Raw genomic sequence first — 23905 nt, 5'->3', positions numbered from 1 at the left:
TCTGGGCATCATCCTCTACCTCAGCATCAGCCACAAACCCCTCGTGTCTGGCAGGACAGCCAGGCATGGCGCCGCGGGCCAGCATCCTCTCCTATAGATCATTCCCCAACACCTCGTTGAGCTTTGCTTTGCTTTTCTATTATGACAGATTGCATCATTTGCAAAATGCAAGCACCTTATCGGATGACTGCAAGTGGTCAGAACTGAATTAATGTAATACAACAAAGGGACTCAAATAATTACAGTAGCAACAGCGCACAAACCTCCATTACGCTCAGTCCTTGCACGTGCATTTCATCATCTGGATACTGCAGCAGCACAGAATGTGTGTTCTACAGTACAGTAAGAGGATATCTTTACAAATATTCTGTTCAACAGATTTGCTTATTTTACAACATTCATTAAGCAGTATATTAAATACTTGTACGTAAAGTTTAGACTATAAAATGGGGTTTTTGATACACTCAAGAGAAGGACATGACAATATGGCTGTAATTTATAACCCTCGGCTCTGGTTGAACCAGAAAGGCCTTTCCATCTGATTTTACTCTTCAAATCTGTTGCTTTTTCAGCTTTTTGCCCTCTGCTCGTAGTTTTGCTACCATATCTCCCTCTTATTCAGTTTCTCTTTGTCTCTCAAACGCCCAACCAAAGTTCCTACTTTCCTTCCTCACTTGCTTTCAATTAGTCATCATGTCGATTTCTTATCACCCCACCCCCCCCCCCCACCCACCCCCCTTAATTCCTTCACCCTTTCAATTCTTGCTTCCTTTTAATTCTCCCCATGTGCTATTCAGTTTGCTGGCACAACTCCTCTCTCCCGCCTCCGTCCGTTTGTCTCGTTAGCTCTCTGTCAATCTATCTTCCTCCTTTACTCGCTGTGTTTCATTCCTCTCTGCTTCTGTCCACCTCCCAGTCTGGATTTAATATTCACAATACTTTCCTTTGTGTTTCCTTCTGTTCAATTTGTGCTGAGAAACTTTGATTTTCTAAAACTAAGAAATACCCAGTTTTTAAATTGAGACAACCTTTTTTGTGAATCCAATTTTGCTCCTGGGCGAAAACAATGGTTTGAAGGTTATCACAGTCAGAGGGACAGGAACCTTTCTTATATATATATATATATATATATATATATATATATATATTCCATGCCTTTTCATGAAGTTAGTCTACACATATGTAATTACTGATTATGTCCAACGGTCTCTACAGTCCAGTCATCATCTAAACATATGTGGGACAGAATATTGATTTTCATGAGGATCACAGAATAATGAATTTCATTAAATTTGATGAACAGGTGTAGCGTGTTAGAATGAAGAATCCCTAGAAGGTTGGCGTGGATCCAATTCACTTGGCTGACTCGCAAACTATTTCAATTAATAGGATTTATTTGCAGGCTTGTCTCTCCGCACCAGCTTGAGGAAAAGCAGCAAGTTGGACAAAGAAAAAAACAACATTAAGGGAGGGAGCTGCAAAAGCACAAAGCAGTGAATCGAAGAATTATAACCTTACTTTCTGACAGTGAGCGTATTGCATCCCGGAGTCACTGTAATCAGATAATTTTATGTGACGAGGGTCGACAGTAGCATGCAAACAAAAAAATGTTTAAGTCCACAGCAGCTTCAGTATCTCCTCCTCTGCATTTGACCGAAGGCAAGGCTCAGCCAGATGAGTGGCAGGTTAAATGAATGCAAAATCTCATTCAGATTGAAAAAAGACACAAGTATCCCTCACGTTAACCTGAACAACAAGTAAAAGATTGATGCTTTTCTCAATTTAGCTGCGAGCTGTGAAAGCCGCCCTCACTCAAAGACAGGATTCACCACAACAATCTATCTCCATCTGATCTAAAACAGGCAAAGCTTGTTTGAGTGAAAATGACTCCAGCTATGGCTGATGTCCAAGTATAATCAAATCTTGGGTCAGGAGTTTCCAAGCACAACATTGATTCGAACCAGGATGTGCAACAGGATAACTTCTTTGTAGATAAGACCTGTTTCACATCACTGCACACTGCAAAAAAAACAATTCCGCAAAAATGTATGCTGGGAACAAAATCCTGCATTTCAAAATCAAAGAAAGAATGAGAGCAGGAAAGGCAAAGAGGTGAGAGAGGTGAGAGAGCAAGAAATCAAAGCAGAACAAAGAAACTGATTGAATATGGCTTGTTGTTCTCTGTACAGCTGTCACACACACACACACACACCTTCAGCGTATCTCTCTGCAGGACACCAACACAATTTTTATACTCTTCTGTACTGAGGTGAGCCAAATGTGGAGTTTGTCACTTTGGGATTTGATAGAATTGCAAATGAAATGATTGAAGTAGACTGAAAGAGACTACAGCGCATCCAGATCCGGTTCATGACTCGTTCAGCTGTTCAGTTGAGCTTTGTTACAGAATATGTTGTTTAAGCTCTCTGTATTCATTGACATTGCGCTTTGAGCTGATGTAGATACATGATCACACACGTGCAGTGACATATCAGCACATACCTTTGATGGTTTCACTCTTGGACTCTTGGACATGTGAAGATGTGATTCCAGCCAATCAAATGATTGGAAACAGGTTACTGTCTGATGCACCCTGTTGTTTAAAAGTACAGGTATCAAGAGCTACTGTATATTCCTAATACAATATTGCAATATTTTTTTTATCTATTATGACAAGTAAAATTCATGCTGCACAATTCATCCTCTGAGTCAGGACACATGTACTTTTCTTTTCTTTCTTCTTATCATTTCATCCTTATTTCAAGATATCTCCTCTCTTGCTTTCTCTCAGAGAAGGATTTTAATAAAAACAATTCTGATGTTCCCAAATGAAATAAAATGACCTCTCGCTCTTTTACATAGAGCTTAGCATTCTGCTTTTAGTCATACAAAATTCCATAAATATTCAGCATTGGCTCAATCCTTCTAAAATAGTGACCTGTCATCTCTCTCAGGTGCACATTTTCATTTAATAAATGGATTTGATTATATTTTCAGAATGTCTTTTTCTCCCCTATTTATTTAAAAGGTTATCCAAATCCAGCAGAAGTCAGGCTGCAACTCATACAGTTTTGCACAGTGCTAAATTGTGACCTAATTTGAATGGGAAATAAATATTCATTCATCCATTTCATTTGAATAGGAAATAAATAAATAAACTAGAAAAGCACTCAGAGAGAGCAGACCTCTGCCAAGCATCCCATTCCCCTCATAATTAGATTTACACTTCCACACGCTGATCTGGATCATCATCAAAAGTTCTAGATTGTTCTTGGTATCTTTATACACCAACCATTAAAACTAAAAGTGAATCAGAGTTTATGTGCATTTGTAAAAGCTCACATGATTGGTAATTCTATTGACCTGCTCATTCACAGCAGGCTGGGGTGCAGCATCTCGCTCAAGGACACTTCAAAAGGCAATCAGGAATCAGAGCTAGTCAACCAGGATACTCATCTTAACCAGTCGAGATTTCTCTGCAGTCCAGTACAGGAAACCGATGTCAATCCACGGATTACAATGTAGATGGATTTCATACAAGATAAAAGTCATCACTGACTTCTTTAAATTCATGTTAAAACAAACAAAGATGGAAGCGTATCTATTAAACAGTTATGATATTTCTTTTTCTAAAATTCTATTTGAATAGAATGATGACAGTGTTTACAGTCTGTGGTCATCCTCTACTATGGAGGGGGGGGGGGGGTAAAATGTTTGGTTTGCTGCTCTGGTTAAGAGGCTATTTTCTGATTTACAGCTGATTTATTTACACACCACTTTTCTCTCCCGGCTGGAGAATCATATCGTAGATGGGGGAAACAAAATACTGTCTGGTGGGCCATTGTGTGGAGAAATTCAATCATATGTATTTTGGGCTTTGGTCAAGGTGAGTTACAAAGCCATGGTGCTGGCTCTTTATGCTGCAGGTTCTGCAGTTCTAGACAAAACCTCCGATAAAAAAAGAGAAACCACATAGAAAAATGGAAATCCTCCATCCATTCTATCACTCATATCGTCATCATGAGTATAGCGTGGCCAGTTTTATTGAGACAGTTTCAGAGAGATCAGAGAAAGAGAATTACAGTGCATTTGGCTCTGTCGTTTCAATCAAGCCATGTCCTCATGGCACGCTAACCATAATTTCATGTCAGTGGAGAAACAGCCAATCATTTAAAACAACTGGATCCAGTCCAAATGGCAAAAAACACATAGAGAAGGAAATCTCAACTATGCACATTTACATCATATTTAAATGGGGTCCAACCCGAGACCCATCCTCACACCAAGTTTCACTGAAATCCTTTTAATAGATGTAACCTCTTTAGCAGGTTTACAGCCTCAGAAAATGCAGACCGAGTCAAATCACCACCAATTAGCATCTGCTATTTATCATCACGTCTTCTCCTATCTAATCCAATCCCGTCCTGTTATATCTTATGCTAGAGACTGTCTCTTGCTCGCCTGCATATTAGAGAATCCAGCCACCAACCTGTTGTTCCAAAGGGATGACCACTAACCCATCAAGCTGCATATGTAGTGTATAATGTCCTGTCAAATGCTCCTTTCCTATCCCATCTTCGCTTCTCCTGTTCTATCTTATCCTATCCGATCTCAACTCTTATTTTCTCCTATCCTATTGAGTTTCTTTATACCACGTTTGTCCTATCCTATCCCATCACCTCTTGTACAGTATTCTATATTCCTCTCTATGTATTATACAACTGAACTTTGCCCCGACTCTTGTCTTCTCTGTAGATCTATGTTTGTTTGTTTGTGTTAGCCTGATAATATTGGAATTTGTTTACTGTGAAGAAACTGAAAAGTTTAGTTTTTGTTTGCTGAAAAACGGTGTTTAAGTTGTTTCTTTTGTTAAAAAAGAAAGACTAATCCCAAATGCAATCATTGGATCTGTCATGAAGTGGAACAGACACTGTAGTGGCAGAAAGCTGCTACAGTTTGACACTGCAGATTTAAATGGGTTTTGACTGATGGGCGTTAGACACAAGATTTAATCTCATTGTCTCCCTGTCCACAGATTTCTGCTCTTTTCTTAGGTTCTCAAAAAAAAAAAATCTTTGAATATTCACATCATTATGTCATGGTCGGAATATTAAATTATATATTATTTAAATTTTAATCCTGGTGGATTACAATTCCATTCATGTGCTGCCGGTGTCGAAAAGCCATAGTAAGGGATGAATTCTCTCCGCTGTCAGGCTAAATGCCATGAAGGTCCTCAAAATGATTCTTGGACAAAGTTTTGGACTTGATTCCATGAGTTTATTTTCTAAAAATGGCTTACATTTTAGAGTTAAATTTAAAAAGTACATTTTTGGAAATTAGGTAATCTTACACGCTGCCATTGGAATGCAATTATACAACTATTTACGAAATGTATATTTTTAGCACCCTATATTTAGAGTCATTTTATGAGTTTTCATTTCAATTCGATATTTCATCACTTCTTCCTTTTGATTTGATCTGAACAACACAGGGGTGTCCAAACCGTGCCATGGAGGGCCGAGCCGCTACAGGTTTTCCTTCCAACCGGTCACTACAGCGAGTGATTTTAATTATCAATGCCTCCTTCAATATGACAGAAGGAGCTCATTAGTGAGATCAGCTGCTGGAGAGCTGGTTGGGAAGAAAACCTGGAGTGTCTCGGCCCTCCTTGGCATGGTTTGGACACCTCCGCCAGCTGTCGACGTGTTTCTACAGCACAACAACACACTCCATAAGGCCACAAATTGTAGTTTGACATTGAACATGTCAGTGTGGCTAAAGAGCCAGGGATGATGCTTTGTTTCTGCCCTTACTGTTGATCTCAGCTGTGACTGGCAGGATGATGCCCCGCGTGGCAGCAACGAGTCACAGATCATAGAACAGGTGCTACAAAGAAAAGTCAGACACCAAATTTCTCTGACATTTTGACAAACAATGGGGGTGTTTAGCCTCCGAATTAAAACTCACAAATTCTGCTCTTGATCCTGCGTCCTCTCTGGCCTTTGTGTTATTCATGCTTGATTGTACTTTTACTTAACCACCTGAAGGTGGAGGGAGAGTCCACCACCGTGCTATATGGCCGGCATGAGCACACACACACACACACACACACACACACAAACTTGAGCATAGGTTCCAATGAAAGCCCTGTAGTGACACCCAGTGGAAACAGCCTCCTCAAATTTGTTCTGTCCAGGAAAGTCAACCCTTGACAGAAACTGATAAAAGCTTTCTGATGGGTTTTTTTTGGGGGGGGTGGGGCAGCTTTTGACTCACAAACAAGATGGTGTATGACATGAAAGGTTGTCATGTTGTCAAAGCAACATTAATATTGAGCACTGTTTTATTTAGATGCTAACCTGAAAGAGACTCCGTGCTGCAGTCGGACTGTTGCTGATCAATCTTTACAAAAACACTTTCATTACGTTTTTCAAATGCTGTACTCTACACAATACCTTACACAGGACGAGCATTATGTCAAAGGGCAGTTCTTCATTTCATTTCTATAGACTTCACATCGCGTTTAATAATTAATGTAATTAAAGGCCGTGTAAATGCCTGAAACGTCAGTGCAGCCTCCACAGAAATCTGTCATTATCTTCAGTACAGAACAATACGTTCAGGGTTGGCCTCAGTTAATTAAAAAAATAAAAGAGAGAGAGAGAAGTGCGTGCTTGTTTGTGCACAAAAAGGGAAGATGTGTGTTTGTGTGTGTGTGTGTGTGTGTGTCTAAATGATCCTTGTACCTTATTTTTATTGCCCCCTCATAAAAAGTGGACAGATTACCCTGAATTGAATATGAATTGCTTACACAAATGCTGACACACAAACATAACCACACACACGCACACCTACACACGCACACCTACACACACACACACACACACACACACACACACACATACACACACACACACCTGGAAGGGCTGAACCTGACCACGTAACCCTTTTACAAGGTAGTGATAACAAACAGATAAACAAAGAGCAAACTTGCAGACAGGTCGGTAGAGAGTCTGATTCCAGTTAACCTTTATGTGTGTCAATGTAAAACTCTTGGAATATAAAATATTGAATTTCACTTTGACAGAAAGTGAGCCCGAGCCTGCTGATAAACTCATTATCTGAGTTGTGATTTGGGAGTGAAGTGAAGGTAGCGCTTTAGTGAAGAGATTCAAAGCAGCCTGAGGAGGACCGATGAGGACGTAAAAATCTAGATCTAATCAACGGAGGAATTAAAGAAACCAAGGTAAGCTGATTTCTTATATTTCAACATGACTTAATGAGATCAATCCCAGTCATAATTTAATGAAATTCTATTCCTCCTCATGTGATAATGGTTCATCCATCAGGATAAAATTCTAATTTGGGCTCTGTTTGATTACTTCTCCTCTCTGACAGGCAGATTATACCCACCAGGGGTGTAGTGGACAATGGAGGAAAACAAGACCAGAACCAAGAACAGACACATACGGCACAGGTGAAGGTTTGATTGATGGGTTTTTTTCTTTTGGGGTTTTTTTTTTTGGTGACAGCACGCTGAGCCCAGCTACAGTTTGATCTTACTGATCAAATATATCAATAAGAGAAAGGCTTTGCATTGCTTTTTAGGTAGAAGGAAATGTTCTTGTGACGCATGCTGCCCTTATTTATTTGAACAAAATGTCCCTGCTGTGGAGGCATAATAGCTTCCTTTATCTATCTAATTTATCTATTCCTATATGTGTCTGTATAGCAGCTTTTATATTTATCGTGTTAATGTTGTTTTTAAATGCCTCCTATTCTCTTTCTATGGATAATTGCAGCTACCGAAAGCATTTATAAAACTAGATATCTCCAACAATGTCACTAAAGAACTGAACTGTATTAAATCAGTTTCCTGTCTGTGTTGAAACAAAATGCTCTATGAACAAAAGTACTGTTCGAGGATTCATGAAATCCCCGTCAGCGTCTCTGAATCCATATCAGCTCATCGTGTTTGTATCCTTCTCTGTTACCGTAAATCCAATAAAACAACGTTCCACATTACCAAGAGAATTATCATGGCACAGTGAGTAAGAGCGATCAGATGGCTTCCTGTTATTGGCAGAAGTTGTTTTATACTGCATTATATTAGTGTTGAGTAATACTGGAGAAGAGACAAAGGTGACGACTTCACAACAACTGTCATGTCTTACTGGAAACCAACGCATTACACAGGGACTTTATTGCCTTATTAATTTTACACACTTTGCAATGAAACATTTATGCCTTCCTGCAGCACACAATGAGTGCTTATTGGATTCGGCATCATTAGGAGGTACATTATTGGTAATGGATATTATCATTTTTATTTGGTATAATTTACAATTTGAGGAAACCTTTAATTTCCCTTGTGCGCTGCTCAGCTTGTATATATTGCGATGGCTAATATTATCCCATCAGAAGCTGACTGCTGTTTGGGGAACACTGCTCCATTTATAACCTTAATTACATGCTGCAGGTTTAATCACATTTCATCTTTGTAGGTCTGCAGTGCAAAGAGAAAAAAGGCTATTTCTGTGTTTTCATTTCTTTCCACTTATTCTTTTCATGTCAGAATACCAGAGGGCCAATAATTAAAAGTCAAGCAAGTTGAACTAATCTTTGTTTTGACATATGAAAGGACTCACACATAAAAAAAAACAGACCCATTGACAAGATAATCTTAATAAGGAATATAATCTATACAAGGAAACAAGGAAGAAGCTTTTGCACATGGCATTAAGTGTTGTAATTTGTTTACAGTGTCTTTTACAGACCTGATACAAGAAGAAAAGTTAAACTTGAATAGCTATAATGATAGTAGGGAATAGTTTATAATAGTACTTTTAAATTTAAATTTTTTAACCCATGTAAGTGTTTATGAACCGTATAAGATGACGCTAGAGTGGAATGATAGATATCTGGAACAATAAATAAATAAATAAAAATTGGACTTTTGCACAAGGGTGGGGCAGAGCTCCAGAGTCCAAAGCAGTGGGAATCAAACAGAACACACTGTAAATAAAATAAAAAAAATAAACCTCAGTGCTCAATAACTAAAAGTACAACAAAAAGGAAAGCTTATAATAAATGTAGACATGCTTAAAGTTACAGTACAAAAAATTAATTTGAATTTCCCTCAAAATTTGTGGGGTCAGTTGGGAAAAAGGTAACATGGCAACAACATCGATAATATTATGGATTATCTCGAAATGAGTATAGCGCAAGACCTCTCCTTCAGACATCTGTCATTCTCCAGATGCTGATGCTCAACGATGGTGATCGGAATGTGTACCGTATCACCCGACTATACCAAGAGGTCCAGCTAGCATTGATTGTTGCTGTAGCAAATTCTAAGATCAAAAAGTGTTATCCATTCAAAGGGCACGACACACAACCTGTTCATTATTGTGTACTTGAAATTAATCAGACAGCAGTCGAGAGGCTGTACTCGTTATGCCTCTGTGCGTGGCATATCCCCCTCTATATAACATCCACCTTCACCTGTAATGCCTTTCATTATACAACAATTCAAATTGACTAGTAACAAAGCAGCAGACCAACAGAAACACGACACAAATCAGCACAAAGCCAGTAACACAACGTTTTGCGTTTGTTCTCAGGGATACGTGGGATCCGTTCCAGCTCAACCTAGTAGGAGCTGAGAAGGAAGGGAAGAGACGATGCTTCCGACTGGGTCAGTACCTCGTGGCCGTTATTGTGGCGTTAGCGGTCTTAACATCTGCTGTTATCTCTAAGGTAAGACAATCTGCCTATCTATCAAAAATTATTAAATCCATTAATCCTGTGTGGAATGTTTTACTCATTTAATGCCCTCTTTAAATATACTAGGACATTTACATGTTCGTCTTCCTCTTTGTGTTCTTGTCCTAATGTTTTTTTTCAAAATTAGTGCCCTTTGGCTGGGCTTGAATTAAAGTCAGATCAACTTTTTAAGATAAATAAAGGTTTCATAGATTACAAAGTAAACTGTCCCAGAATATTCAGTTGAAACATAAAGTGGTGTGTGTGCGTGTGTGTGTGCGTGTAGGTGTGTGTGTGTGTGTGTGTGTATAATTTCTGCATTCTTTCTGCCGGTAAGGCGAGGAGATATCAACGCTGTTTATTGTAGGGCAGGGCTGAAACTGTGTGATCCCTTTGTACCAACTCCATGCAGGCCCACATCATTTTCATTTCTACTCTATCAATCTTTAACTCTACAGTATGTTTTTACTGCTTCTATATACAGAGTAAATATCACCCATCCATCAATTATTTTATTTTTTTTAAGTCCTAACAAAAACTCTCTGTAATCTACAGCATGAGTCAGCGTTCTCTTTCTTTCACAGTAACCGATACATAAGTTTCACAACTTAAATGACGGTGACAAAGTCATCTTTACTCTATCAAGGTGTCTTGATAAAAGAGAAATATTTCATTTGGGTAACGGTAATATAAATTCCCTCATCTTCCTCAAACAACTTTGACACACTGTCTCTGTCTAAACAGGGCTCTCTCCTGGTGTTGTCATTGATGTCCAGTCCCAATTCAATGCGCAGCCACAAGGAAAAGCAGTTCTACATGCTGATGCTGGTTTTCTGCCTGGTCTACCCTAACGTACTGGTTTTTATCAAATCACTGTGGAGGTGTGCCTTCAAGAGCTCCGTGCTGCCCAACATGAGGACCATGTCATTTGTACGTTCACAAGCACGCATCGTTTAATCACTCAGTCTGCGCCCCATGTAACTGGAACAAACTGAACAATGCGAATCAAGAATTATAATCTGAGTAACTGAACACCAGAAATATACACATTCAGCATTCAACCGGCTCGTTTCCTGATTGAGACATGTCAGAGTAATTGTAGTGATGCTTGTCTTTTCCAGATCTGCTTCATCGAGTGCCTGGTGTCTCTCGGTACTTCAGTTTTGGTTCTGGTAGTAATGCCTCATTTTGACGTGCTCACTAATCTCTTCATCAGTGGAGGAGTCTGTATTGTGTCTGCCCTCCTGCAGATAGTGTACAGACTACAGGATGACAAGTGGAAAATCATTTTCCCTGTCTGCTCCCTCATTCTCACAGTCGCTGGTAATTCCTTTCATATTTACTCTCTGTCTATTCCTATTATTATTGATGTCAGTTTAACACAAGAGTGCATTTAAAAGTAAATCAACACCAATTCTACCTCCTCAGACAGCAGCAGTGCATTGTTTATCAACATTGTTTATCTGTAGATGCCATATATTTTTCTCAAATTCCAATTTCTTAATTATTGGTGGAGAACAGGAACAAATAACTAACACTCTGACTCCCAAACTGGCTGACAGGTTACTGCCTCCTCTGTGCGGACTACTATGTTCGTGTAGCGACATACGTGGAAAGGCATGGCAACGATTGCTTCATCTATGTCGGAATTGGGATTTTCTCTTCCCTCCTTGTCTCTCTCTGCTGGTGGGAAAACTCACTGCAAGCTACCAACCGGAAACAGGTCATTAGTTCTTTGTGTTTTCCTGTTGTCGCGTCTCCAAACCACCAAACCGCAAAAAACTAAAAAACCCAAAATAAAAATTACTCCAGACGAAAATATGTAAATTGTTGAAATCCTCCGTGGACTTTTTTTTCTTCTTTCTTTTCAATAGTTAGAAAATGTATATTTTTTGATGTATTGTATGACCACTTGTCTTCTAATAGAGACCTTTTGCAGTACATACATATATTGAATTGTCGTGATCAGTTTCATGCTGTCCCCCCTCATCACTTTTATTTTGTCCCTGCAGAAAGCTTTGTCAGACTTGGACAGTTTCAGGGACTTTGTGTTTGTCATCAGTAGCATTCTGAGGATAGTAGTGATAGGTGAGTATCTGTCATCATTGTCCCGATCAACAGCAATCCCACATGCTCTTGAGATGTATTACCCAAAATGGTGGTGAAGTATATTTATTAGCAGAACATTGATTCTATTTCTTTGATGCTAACCTTTTAATTTGTACTTTATATTTTATTGTATTGTTATCTTTGTGTCGATGACACCTTGTTTTGTTTTTTTCTTTTAGGAGGGGTTTACCTATTGAGCCAGGTGTTTATTGAGAAATCTATTAAATGGTCGGAGTTTATCATGGAGGACGATGACTGGGAATTACTGCAAGTCGGGCTGGGCTTGTTTTTCCTACAGGTAGGACAAAAGAAGACAGAAAAAAGGAGGATACAGTATTTTAAAACTCTATCAACAGGCTATATATATTTATATCAGTATATCTTTATCTGTGCTTATAGCGCTGACTCAGCTGATCATACATCTTCAATTTAACTAAGGATAAAATGAACACTGCAGTATTTTGGACTGTCCTATGACATTTTCATCCTGATTCTTTTCTCAGGCTTTCTGCTCTGCAGCTTGCCACTGGTTTGGTGTGGTGGCCTGTAAGATTCATGCAGTCAGGATGGGATTTGCTCTGCCAGTGTGTTGCACAGGACCGGCAGTCCTGCTGGTGGGACTGATGCTTTTCCTAACCCAAGCAGAACACCTTGATGCGGAAACACACGTAAACATGACAGGTGGGGGATTCATTTTTGATATTCCATGCATGTCAATGAGATGCTGAATGGCATGAACAAGACATGCATTTCAAATGTTCCAGATCCAAATATGTTTAGTTCTGTTTCCGTTGCAGTATTTTGTGAAAGCCTGGTCCATGTGAAAAACGAGAACGTATCTGTGATATTACTGGAAATCACAAAGAGCATTTGTCATACTTCCCTCGGCAGGTAAATCTGTGAGCGTGAATCTGTGCACGTTAGTGATTTGGTGTGCACGGCTTTCATTTAGCTCTATATTAACAGCAGTATTTAAAATGTGCCTGCCTCGTTTTATACTGTTTCTGCTTGCATGAGTGTGTGTTGCAATTCATGCATCTTTAGTGATATAATAAGCTGCTTTAAAATGACGCAAACTACACATGCAATATCCTACAACACTTTAAATGTTAAACAATATTGGGAGTAAATATAAAGGGCTTTACAGACATTTAATCTATATCTTATCTAACATGATTATGGACTATCTGACAGCTACTACGTACCATGGACTTTTTCGATGCTGCTACTTGAGGGAGTGTGTATGTGGCTGGGCTTTGTCGCATGTACCTACTATGTGTGGGGGATCAAGGTATGAATATAAACCATTATGCACACACAAAACACCCCTTTACATGTTTTTTATTGCATTTTATTTTGAAACATTCCTTAAAAAACTGAAATCTACTGCCAAAAAGGCTTAATTAAAATCACAACTTGACGTATTCATAAGATCGGACAGCAGTTCACACCGTCTTGTGCATGTAGGTCCAACGAATAGAGAGAACCTCTCAGCTCTTTGTTCGCCGCCTCTATGAATCTGCCTTCATTGACTTGTCTCTACTGCTCAACACCAAGATGAAGGGGCTAAGGGCCGGAAACCCAGAGAGGTGAGAGGCTTCTTTGTCAGATTATTTTCATTCATTCATTCATTCATTTGCGGGCCACGGTTGTTGCTGCAGCCTACGAGAGGCGGGGTGAACCCAGGAAGCATCGTCAACGCATCACGGGGCTCAGATTATTTTAATTTTTGTTTTATCTACTTGTGATCATATTCTAAGAAAGTACACAGGGAAATCATAGAGGGATTATAATTGTGTCATTTGCATATTTGAAGCGAAACTTAACACAAAACTCATTGTACGTAGCAGACATCTTATAGAATGTTGAAAAATGCAGATATATTGTATACAAACAGAAAACACCCTTATATTACCAATTTGTGACATGGTGGCCATTAATATTTATGAGAAAACCTTCTCCCATATCTTCTCCTTGCAGCAACGATGACATCCAGAGCAGTATGATCTACCTTTGTGCTACCATGTGGCATGAGACCTATGAGGAAATGTTGAAGATTCTCACCTCCATGTTCAGGTTAAAGACACTGTCACTGCAGAGACCGACTATTGTAAAAAACAACCACATCTGGAAATAGCAGGAAATCTAGACTCAACATGTATGAGAGTTGGAGGTGGCAGGAGGAATAACGTTTGGGCCAAGATTTCCTTCATGAAGAATACAGCATTGCCTGAACTTCAGTCTCTTATTTCCTTTCATTCTTTAACCATGTTTAAAGAAGATAATACCTAAAGATGCTTTTGCAGCATTGCTACATTCGTCCGTTTTGCCGTTCCAGGTTGGACCGGTATCGAGGGGATCCAAAACAGGAGCATAAAGACCGCTTTTGCTTTGAGTGCCACATTTTTGTAGACGACGCCTTCATGAATGAAAAGCACACAGGAAAGAGGATTGTTAATTCTTACGTTAACGACCTGATTCACGTAGTCATCGAAGTTTATCGGTGAGATTATCTGTCTATCCATCTTTCCAGCTGCGCATCTATGTGCATCTAACAATCCTCCATCATCCATCCATCCATCCCTTCAGTGTGTTTACCAACAAAGAACCAGATGACTTGTCCATCATTGAGATGCCTTACGGTGGCAGGTTGATGTTTGTCATGCCAGAAGACAACATGCTGTACATTCACCTAAAAGACAAAAGTCTCATCAGGAATAAGAAAAGATGGTCGCAGGTATGTGATAGTAGCGTGCTATTACATCTGTAGAGACAGGATAAGTAAATGACAGAACACAATTTTGTAGAATTTCCCGCCTGTCTTTTATGCTTGGTCGTGGATTTTCACACCCTACATTATTGCTCATGATTTTCAGATTATGTATATGTATTATTTACTCGGCTGGAAAGGCTACATCGTCAAGAACCCTCAGAAGATCACAGTGAGACCTGTTTTTTTTTTTTATAAAATGTGCACATATTATCAACTTAGAATGAATATAGACTATTTAAATGTGTTAACATCAATTATTTTATTGTATTTTTTCCCGTCCAGCGGCAGAATAATCCGTGCAGAGAGAGTATGATCTCTCTGGATGGCGAGACTTTCTTGCTGCCGCAGTATGACAATGACAACAAGAGGAGGAACATTTCAGATGACAACATTTACATCCTGGCTCTGGACGGAGACACTGACTTCCATCCTAAAGCTGTGATTCTGCTGGTAGACAGGTTAGCAGCAAGGAGGGACGCCTGCTTCTGAAGCTCAACACACAGCGGCATGGTTTTATCCTTTAAGACAAGATCAAGACAGGACTTGATTTATTACTCATCTTCAATAGTGCTCAGATTTGTAGAATTACCTCTTATCTGGATAATGTCTTCCCCTCAAAGTGGAACATGTGAAGACCAACAAATTGTTTGGTTCTGTTGTCTCGCCCTTCTTTCTTAAAAAAACATTTTTGTTCATCTTATTCTTTGTTGTCTTCTTCAAGGTTCATACCAAAACTTTATTCCTGTGTATTTCCTATGTTAGCTATTTCATATTGATCAATGTATCCGTTTGATATTTAATATGCATCCCAATAATGGCAACTTTTGACACTTGGTTGGTAATTCAGCTAGTTTGGATCATTGGTTTTCAATTGTGCAAACAAAACATTTCTTAAAGTGGTGAAATGTTTATTTCTATAACAGATTGAGGATGTATGACAATGTTGGTGCAGCCTGTGGTCGAATCCATCCCACTGGTATGGGTAAGTGCACAAACTATTATCTACTTGTGCTTTTTCTCCTTTAGTATAATTTCTTAGCACAGTTGGGTTTGGACCTTTATTTAATTTGGCCTCAAGTGGCTTGCCCTGTGCATTCGGCACATGAAGTTAAAGTGTTTGCGTTAACACTTGCAAAGAATTTACTCGATTTGAAAATGGTGATCAGTCCAGACTGTGGATTGTGGACTCTTGTCCAAAGTTGGCACTTTATAGGACTCTTTATTCATTACTCCTGTCTTCTTGCCATACCAGGTCCCATGGTCTGGTACCAGAAGTTTGAATATGCAGTAGGACATTGGCTCCAGAAGACGGCAGAACATGTGTTTGGCTCCGTGCTGTGTAGTCCGGGATGTTTTAGTCTGTTTCGAGGGTCAGCCCTAATGGATGACAACGTTTTGAAGAGATACACAACCACTGCAAACAAAGCATCTCAATATGTGCAATACGACCAAGGTTGGTCCAGTTGCACAAGTCCGTCTCATCATTTGTGCCTCACCGAATTTAGTTCTTTGTTTTTTTCTTTAACCGTCCTCGTGTTTCCAGGGGAGGATCGATGGCTGTGTACTCTGTTGCTGCAACAAGGCTGGCGTGTTGAGTACAATGCAGCATCTGATGCTTATACCAACTCACCACAAGAGTTCAAGGAGTTCTATAACCAGAGAAGACGATGGGGACCATCTACACTGGCGAATACACTGGATCTATTGCACAGGTTCTTCTTTCTTCTTTGTCTTGTCCCATCCGGGGTCGCCGCAGCAAACCAACCTTCTCCACTTCACCCTGTCCTTTGCATTGTCCTCCCCAACACCAGCCACTCTCATGTCCTCCCTCACTACGTCCATGTATCTTCTCCTGGGTCGACCTCGAGCCCTGATCCCTGGCAGTTCCATCCTCAGCATCCTTCTACCGATATAGTCCCTGTCTCTCCTCTGGACAAACCAAACCATTAAAGTCTGGCCTCTCTGTCTCTGAGCCGTCCATCATGGCTGTCCTCACCACTGTTTTGTACACTTTTCCTTTCATCCTCGCTGACACGCTATCACATAGCACACCTGATACTTTCCTCCACCCGTCCCAACCTGCCTGCACACCATTCTTCACTTCCTGTCAGGTTACTCTTGTTTAATATGAATCAAAATTAAGATACCATCTGAAGTAAAGTATCTCCCCTCTAAAGAAGGAGATCCAAGTTCAGATTTGACTGCTCTGATCTGATCTGATTACATGTTTACAGATTATTAACCTCAATGTGCTGCTTGTCATCGCAGTGTATAAATATTAACCTCTTGTGGTTGTGAATTAAATCGCAGTGGTCCAGAGACAGTGAAGAGAAACTCTTCCATCTCCTGGCTTTACATCTTCTACCAGATGTTTGCTGTTGGTTCCTCTATCCTTGGTCCAGCCTCTGTGACTCTCATGATAGCAGGTAGGTTCACGTCTGTTTATTACTCTACAAGCCCTTCCTTCTTTAACGTTTTGATTTTCCTTTTTTCTTCACATCTGTTTCCCTTCATCATGAGTTTGTCTATGAAGGTTGACTGAATACATGAATCAAAGCATTTTCTGTACTGTATTTACACCTCGACCATGGAGGTGATGCTTGTACGAGTGTGTCTATTTTATGTAAAATCATAGGTCTTTTTTATTATGTAGCTAAAAGCTAAAAGCTCTATGATCCATGCTCATCTATAATAATTTAAGTTTACCTTCCAGCATCAGTTTTTCAATGTCCCCCACTAATTCAATCTCCTCTTATGCAGGAGCTTTCCAATTTGTCTTCCAACTCACTGGAATGCTCGCCATCATCGTTGCAAGCGTTCCCCCTGTGTTCTACGTTATTGTCTGCTTTGTAGCAAAGCCTAATACCCAACTAACCATTGGCGCTATTATGAGTGTTCTCTATGCATTCCTGATGACTGCATCCTTCTTCTCTATCATTGGTGAGTAAAAGCATTTTGACTGTGTTCGACCCAAATATTGCGTATTGTTATTAATATATTGAAAACTTCCGGATCTATTTACAAACATCATATTCCCTACTTCAGGAGAAATGGTGGTTCAGGGCACCTTCCTGACCCCCACTGGGTTGTTTTTGGTTTCTATGACAATTATGTACTCGATAACAGCACTACTACACCCAGAGGAGTTTGGTAAGGTTATATTAATGCATTATGATTATGTTTACGTTGTATACTATTTGTTTGTAAGCCGATTTCTCTTCTCCCCCCAGGAATGATTGTCTATGGTCTGATGTATTTCATCTGTATCCCCAGTGGCTACCTCCTTCTGACCATCTACTCTCTGGTTAACATGCACATTGTTACCTGGGGCACGAGAGAGTCCAACAAGTAATGCAGTGATTCTGATTAAAGTTTGTTTGGCACCATAATTGATTATTTTCTTTTTTTAAATTAATCTTCCTTTAATTTTCGTATATTTAGAGTAAGGAAATAGTAGCAGCAAACACCACTGATTGTTCATTAATCTCATGTCTATCAGCTGATTAACCCAGTTAATTTCAACAGTAATGTTTCTTGAAACAAAAGGTAAGTGTCACGAGGACTGGTGTGCGTGCGTGTGTGTGCTTGTGCATGTGCATGTGACAGCTGTAACGGAGAACAACAAGCCAGATTAAATCTGTTTCTTTGTTCTGCTTTGATTTCCTGCTCGTTCACCTCTCTCTGTTTGTCTTTCCTTCGCTCATTCTTCTAAAGATATCCCGGTTCTAATCTATGTTGTGCTTGGAAAACTCCTGACTATTGTGCAGTAAAATATTAATGATAATGCCGTCAGAACAAAAAAAAAAAAAAGAAGAAGAATATGACAAATCCAAATAGAATATTTGTAATAGATAAACTGAGTATCCAATTGTCTGTCTCCCTTCCAGAGGAGGAGATGAAGTAAAGAAGAACAACAGTCTTCTGTGTGACAAAAACTGCAGACTCTGCTGCTGGGACATGAAGCTCCAGGTATGGTGACTGGTTACTATAGTTACCTTCCTCTGTCTAAGTAGATGGACAGATTAATCCTTTTCATCATGTTGCTTTACAGATAACTCAGGAAACAGAGAATCAACTGATTCAACAAATCACAGGTCAAACTGCACTTCCAGCCCCTCCAATTCCTGCTGCCACCCAGAAAACCAATCTAAAGGCATCCGGAAATGTGGAGGCTGAAACCAATGTAGACACAACCACAGAAGGAAAATTGGATGAAGTGGAGAAAACAAAACTGCTGACTGACACACCCAATATGAAGGTGGCAAACGAATATGACACCGATTCCATTTACAGGTACTTTTCTCCCTTCACCCTGTCTTTGCAGGGTTTTTCTGCAGGTAATAGAGGCAGGTGATAGAAGCACCTTCTTATCAAATGTCGATTTATCCTTAAATACTGCATATTATGTTATTACACAAGATGTAGTCTTTAATAAAAATAACCTTTTAAAAGGTTTTTGTCAAAAATAATGCCAAGGGGGATATATATATACTGTATATTCAAAAAATATTAAAAATCATGAGAAATAAACCATTAGGCTTTATTGTGGTTAGCGTTGTCCAATGGCTCAAGGTGACATCTTGTTTATGTGCCACAAATTCTGTTTTGTAAAACAGATCGGCTGAACTTAAAAAATACATTTTTGCATTTTTGTGACCTTTCATGCTTATAAATTGGCGTTAAAGACTGTCTGGGATAGATCAGATTAAAGTTTTTCTGATGTGACAAAGATGGTACTAAAGGCTTTGACCATTGAAGAAATTATAATTGACCTTAAATAAACAAAATCTTAACTAAGGACACTTGTAGAACCTCAATCTGAGAACAGCAGGCTGAGATTCCAGTTATCAGACCTTAAGGACAACAGTATGCAAGATTTTTTAAATCTATATCCATCCATCAATTCCATTGGTGATTTCCATACACAAAAATATGTTTTTCTGTGTGCAGTGACGACAGCATAGACAAGGATTACTCCAATAAGGATTTCAGTGTTGATGGATTTGAAGAAACAGAGGAGATCCCTGTCAAAGGTGAGAAGCTTTTTCACACTGTACAATGAGGTTCAACCGAGAATGCAGACCATTGAATAATGGCGGTGTGTGTTTATTTTCCGTGTAGACTGGGTGCTGCCAGTGAAAGGAGAGTTTTTGAAGAAGCTGACCTACGCCAACATGAAGAGAAATCTGCAAGAACAGATACGGTGAGAATCAGCCTCAGATCACAAATGACGACACGGGTTATATGAAGGCATTTTACAAGCGTTTGGACCCACTCTTACTTTACAAAGACCCGACAATCCCCTGTTAGCAAGAGCAGGGAGACAGTGGAGAGGAGAACCTCGAGCAGATTGCTAAGACTCACAGCAGACGCCCTTCTGCTTTGACCGGTTTGAAAGAGTGGACGAGAAAGAGTGAGAGAAAACGTGAGACAGATTGGGACAGAGAGAGAGAGGGGGGGGGGGGGGTGGATATGGGAAAGGAGAGCCGAAGATGAGGAGGATAGGTAGAGAGAGAGGAAGAGAGGGCCAGGAATACAGACATGTGCGACAAAAATAGTTGTTGAACCTGTTACAGATGGAATTCATTATGATTTCATTCATTATGATAGATTGCCAAACCTGTTTCAAAAGGGATCGGCCCAGAAGTGTATTGTTGTCTCGTAGTAGTACGAGACAAAATGTTATAATTTAAAATACAAATATTTTTTTCAGAATAAAAAATGTATACTTTTGTCCGTTGAAATATTTTTCTGCATGGTAACGTGTGCCGGTCGTGCTGTTCTTGCCTTTAGATACGCTTTCCGTAACACTCATGAGGATGATGTGTGTGAGGACCTGGTCTTAATGTTGGCAGACACCGTAAACAGAGAACTGAGTGAAGTTGGGCCTGAAGATGTTCTATCAGAAAGCCAGCTGGAGGTGTTACAATCAGCGCTGGAGCAGCAGGTAGAGATAATAATAAAGAATAATATTATTCGTTCACTTGATCTGTCAAGCAATAGTGTGTTGTAACGCGTCTTATAATATGTTTGGCAGCAGTAGCCACGACATTGCTACAATACTGACGTGAATATATTCTGACCTGTTGATTTAAAGATGTTTTTATCTCTTATTTTAATCACAAGTTTGTTAAAAGAAAATCCCGTTAATAGGCATTTATCCTTCACAAAGACCATCCCTTCCCTTCAAAGGTGTGGCATGTGGAGCAAAATGCATGATTATCACCATGGGTGCACATAAGTGGTCAAAGTACAGGATGCGTGACGTGTCCGTGATGAAATGATTTGGTTGGTCTGAGGGTTATAGGATCAAGCAGCCAGTCATAAACTGGTGTGATCACCACATTGCAGGGCTGCACCTTTTCATTGGCTGTGTGAAGTTGGTAGATACAGTATTAGCATAGAAGTTGGAAAAAGCTACCCATCAAAGGATCCCAAAATGGCTCAAAGGTTGACTTGGGAATCAACCTTGCAGCATAAGTCGTGCATTGTCATGCTTCAACTTGAGATGATGGCAACCGATAAATAGGCCACAGGTTTAATAAAGTGTCTGCGTCCATTGCCACCATTGGTAACATGCTGCTTGCCGTCAGGTCAAGGGAAACCAAGCATGAGGCAGTTTCTAAAAGTCACGACATCTGTGGCATGAAGGAGCTTTTATCGAGTTCATACAACAGCAGGCCTGCTTATCAGTGTTTGAAATGTAACATGTAAGGTGGATGAATCCTCGCAAACGTGTTACTGACACAAATCTTTAAAAATTATTAAATCATAAAATCTGAGAAATAAGTGTTTTGTGTGTATGGGAGGAAAAAAACAACTTAAATCCTTTCTTTGCCTTGTGAAAAATGGGCAGGAAAACATGTATTTACATTTTTGTTGTGTGTACTTCAGAGGCTTTTGACTCTCGCGTAACTGAGATCCGATCCGATCGGTGAGTAAATGTCTTCCTCTATCTGCCAGGCTCGTCATACCCTTAAGACCAGTGGGCTGTTAAAATTCTTGAAGAGAGCAAAGAGAGCCATCGCTAAAACGCTGGCTGCCCCTCAAGTCCAAAGGTTAGATGAGGTAAGAAGCTGATTCCTCTGAATGGATCTGCAAGCAGAAAATAGTGTAAAATGGTGTAATAGATTAAGATTATCTGAAATATTAGTAGGACTAAAGGCACATCATTAAAACAATATATAAATGAGTTTCGTGATTGTGTCTGTGATGATGGCCCCACTTTTATAGGCCGAGTACGACTTCTGGGATAAGTTAATCCAGCGCTACTTACAGCCGATCGTCGATACTAAAGAACATCTGGATGAAGTGACCGCAGAACTGAAGTCACTGCGCAACAAGGTCAACAAGGTTTTGAATGCACTGACTGGCAATGTTTGCATGATGCTTGTGAAGACATAGACTCTGGGTGGATTGTTTGAACTGGATTGCCCTTCTGGGATAAATAAAGTTTTCTGAAACTGAATTTATTGTTGATGTCAAAATAATGTGTTAAACTGCGCGTGTTTTAAACACAAACTAATGTTTAAGTGTAGCAGCTAAGAAAAGCCTCTGTAACATTTTAAATGTTTTTTTATCTTTATAGTATGGCTATTTTGAATAATCAAACTTTTCAATATACTGGGAATGCAAGAAAACCGTGTCCTTCCTCCCGACAGGCAGTCTTCCTATATTTCATCGTCAACGTGCTGTGGGTAGTGGCTACCTTCTTCCTGCAGGCCATTGGGAATGATGTCATCAGTATTAAGATTCCGAAGTACTTTCCAAATGGGACTTTAGCTGAAGAACCCCTCCTGGTTGGACAACACACAGTCCTAAATGCATATATATATATATATGTATAAGAGTAATGCTGTAACTCATGCCGAAAGTAATAATTGTCATCCTGTTGTGTTGACAGGTGGAGCCTGTTAGTTTGATGTTCCTGTTGTCTTTTGCTATACTTCTCCTTATCCAGTTTCTGGCCATGTTATATCACAGGTACATAAATATACAGAAAACTCCAGACTTTCTGGTGCTGGCAGATTAATTCAATGATTCAGAAATTGTGTGTGGTTTTTTTTATATGTGTAATGTTTGTTGTAGGGGCAAATTTTGCTTTTCAGTGAGGATGATCAAGGCAAATTGTGACATGAAATTGATTTGAAATCGTACTTGCTGTATTTCTTGTGTGGTTGCACAGATATTCCTACTTTTGTGATTGATCTTTTCGTCTCTCCGGTTGCAGGGTCTACACTCTGATCCATGTTGTGTCTTATCGGTCAACGGAGAAAGACTACATACTGAATGTAAGTAATACCTGCAGAGAATTAACTGGAATTCTTGCCTGTCTAAATTATAATGTACCGTACTATGAAACTTGGGCCCACGATCAGAGCTTTGTGCTGGAAAGGGAGTCAATTTATTGACCAACGGGAAAAAAGTAATATCATTGCAATGTAAAAAGATTGCAATATCTATATGCAAAACTACTTGGGTCCTTGATTACAATTCTTTTTTCTCTCTCGAATTTATTGATGTGGCAACTTCCAACTTTCGATGAAAATAAAGACATTCTATTTTCTGTCATTTCATTAATGGTCATTCAGAAAAGAAAGTGATTGACTTTCATTTTAAAATACAAAAAATAAACAGTCATTAAAGTAATGACAGATCTTTAAGATGTTCAAGATGAATATAAATACACATGTTATTTTAATAGCACAAATAGCAGTTTTGAGACAATTAGCTTACATTACCACTCATTTTTCAATATTGGTGAAAGATTTTCATCTAATTATTTTTTCTTGTGCAATGGTGAAGATTTAAATAAAAGTAACAAAGATTCCATTACAACCTAAACGGTGCAAAATTCAGTCAAATTTCCGGGTAAGGAAGTCTAAACAACATCAGCTTGAACATCTCATGACATTGTGCGTCTCCGTTTGTGTTTTTGCCTTCTTGTCACCAAGGACGACGACGACGATGGCTTGACTCTGGAGAATCCCAATGCCAAAACACTTGTCTTCACCAGTGATGACATGTAGCCGAGCAAAAACAACTCCGCCATTGGAAAGAACCGGCAAAGTGCATGCACACGTCACCAGTGGCGACAATCCTGCATTTCTCTTAATATTTTAGGACTCATATTGAAATACTTTCTACTCTTTCAACTTTTACAATGCATAAATAAGACACTTTACTGATCAAAGAGCCGAAGGTAGCCTGTCAACCGTACTTAGTAGATAATCATTACGCCTTAAGTCTGCAGCA

At 39.4% G+C, this 23905-nt stretch overlaps 1 protein-coding gene across 1 annotated transcript; it reads left to right on the top strand.

Moving 5' to 3' along the window:
* Positions 1-7433: 7433 nt before the first annotated feature.
* LOC137914595 (chitin synthase chs-1-like) lies at positions 7434-23679 on the top strand. Its single transcript, XM_068758112.1, has 34 exons — positions 7434-7480; positions 9627-9762; positions 10513-10698; positions 10890-11091; positions 11331-11491; positions 11781-11856; positions 12057-12175; positions 12381-12543; positions 12657-12768; positions 13072-13168; positions 13345-13466; positions 13858-13953; positions 14216-14380; positions 14467-14614; positions 14754-14819; positions 14933-15108; positions 15574-15632; positions 15903-16103; positions 16194-16362; positions 16961-17076; positions 17411-17590; positions 17696-17800; positions 17881-17998; positions 18538-18619; positions 18702-18943; positions 19601-19683; positions 19772-19853; positions 20444-20597; positions 21614-21718; positions 21884-21994; positions 22312-22449; positions 22554-22633; positions 22881-22941; positions 23605-23679. Exons 1-34 carry the CDS (start codon positions 7434-7436, stop codon positions 23677-23679), a joined length of 4233 nt encoding a protein of 1410 aa, XP_068614213.1.
* The last annotated feature ends 226 nt before the right edge of the window (positions 23680-23905 follow it).

This window comes from Brachionichthys hirsutus, unplaced genomic scaffold, assembly GCF_040956055.1.
Source record: "Brachionichthys hirsutus isolate HB-005 unplaced genomic scaffold, CSIRO-AGI_Bhir_v1 contig_177, whole genome shotgun sequence".
Taxonomy (NCBI): Eukaryota; Metazoa; Chordata; class Actinopteri; order Lophiiformes; family Brachionichthyidae; genus Brachionichthys; species Brachionichthys hirsutus.
Note: the sequence above shows the minus strand (reverse complement) of the source record. Positions and strands in the feature narration are given on the sequence as shown.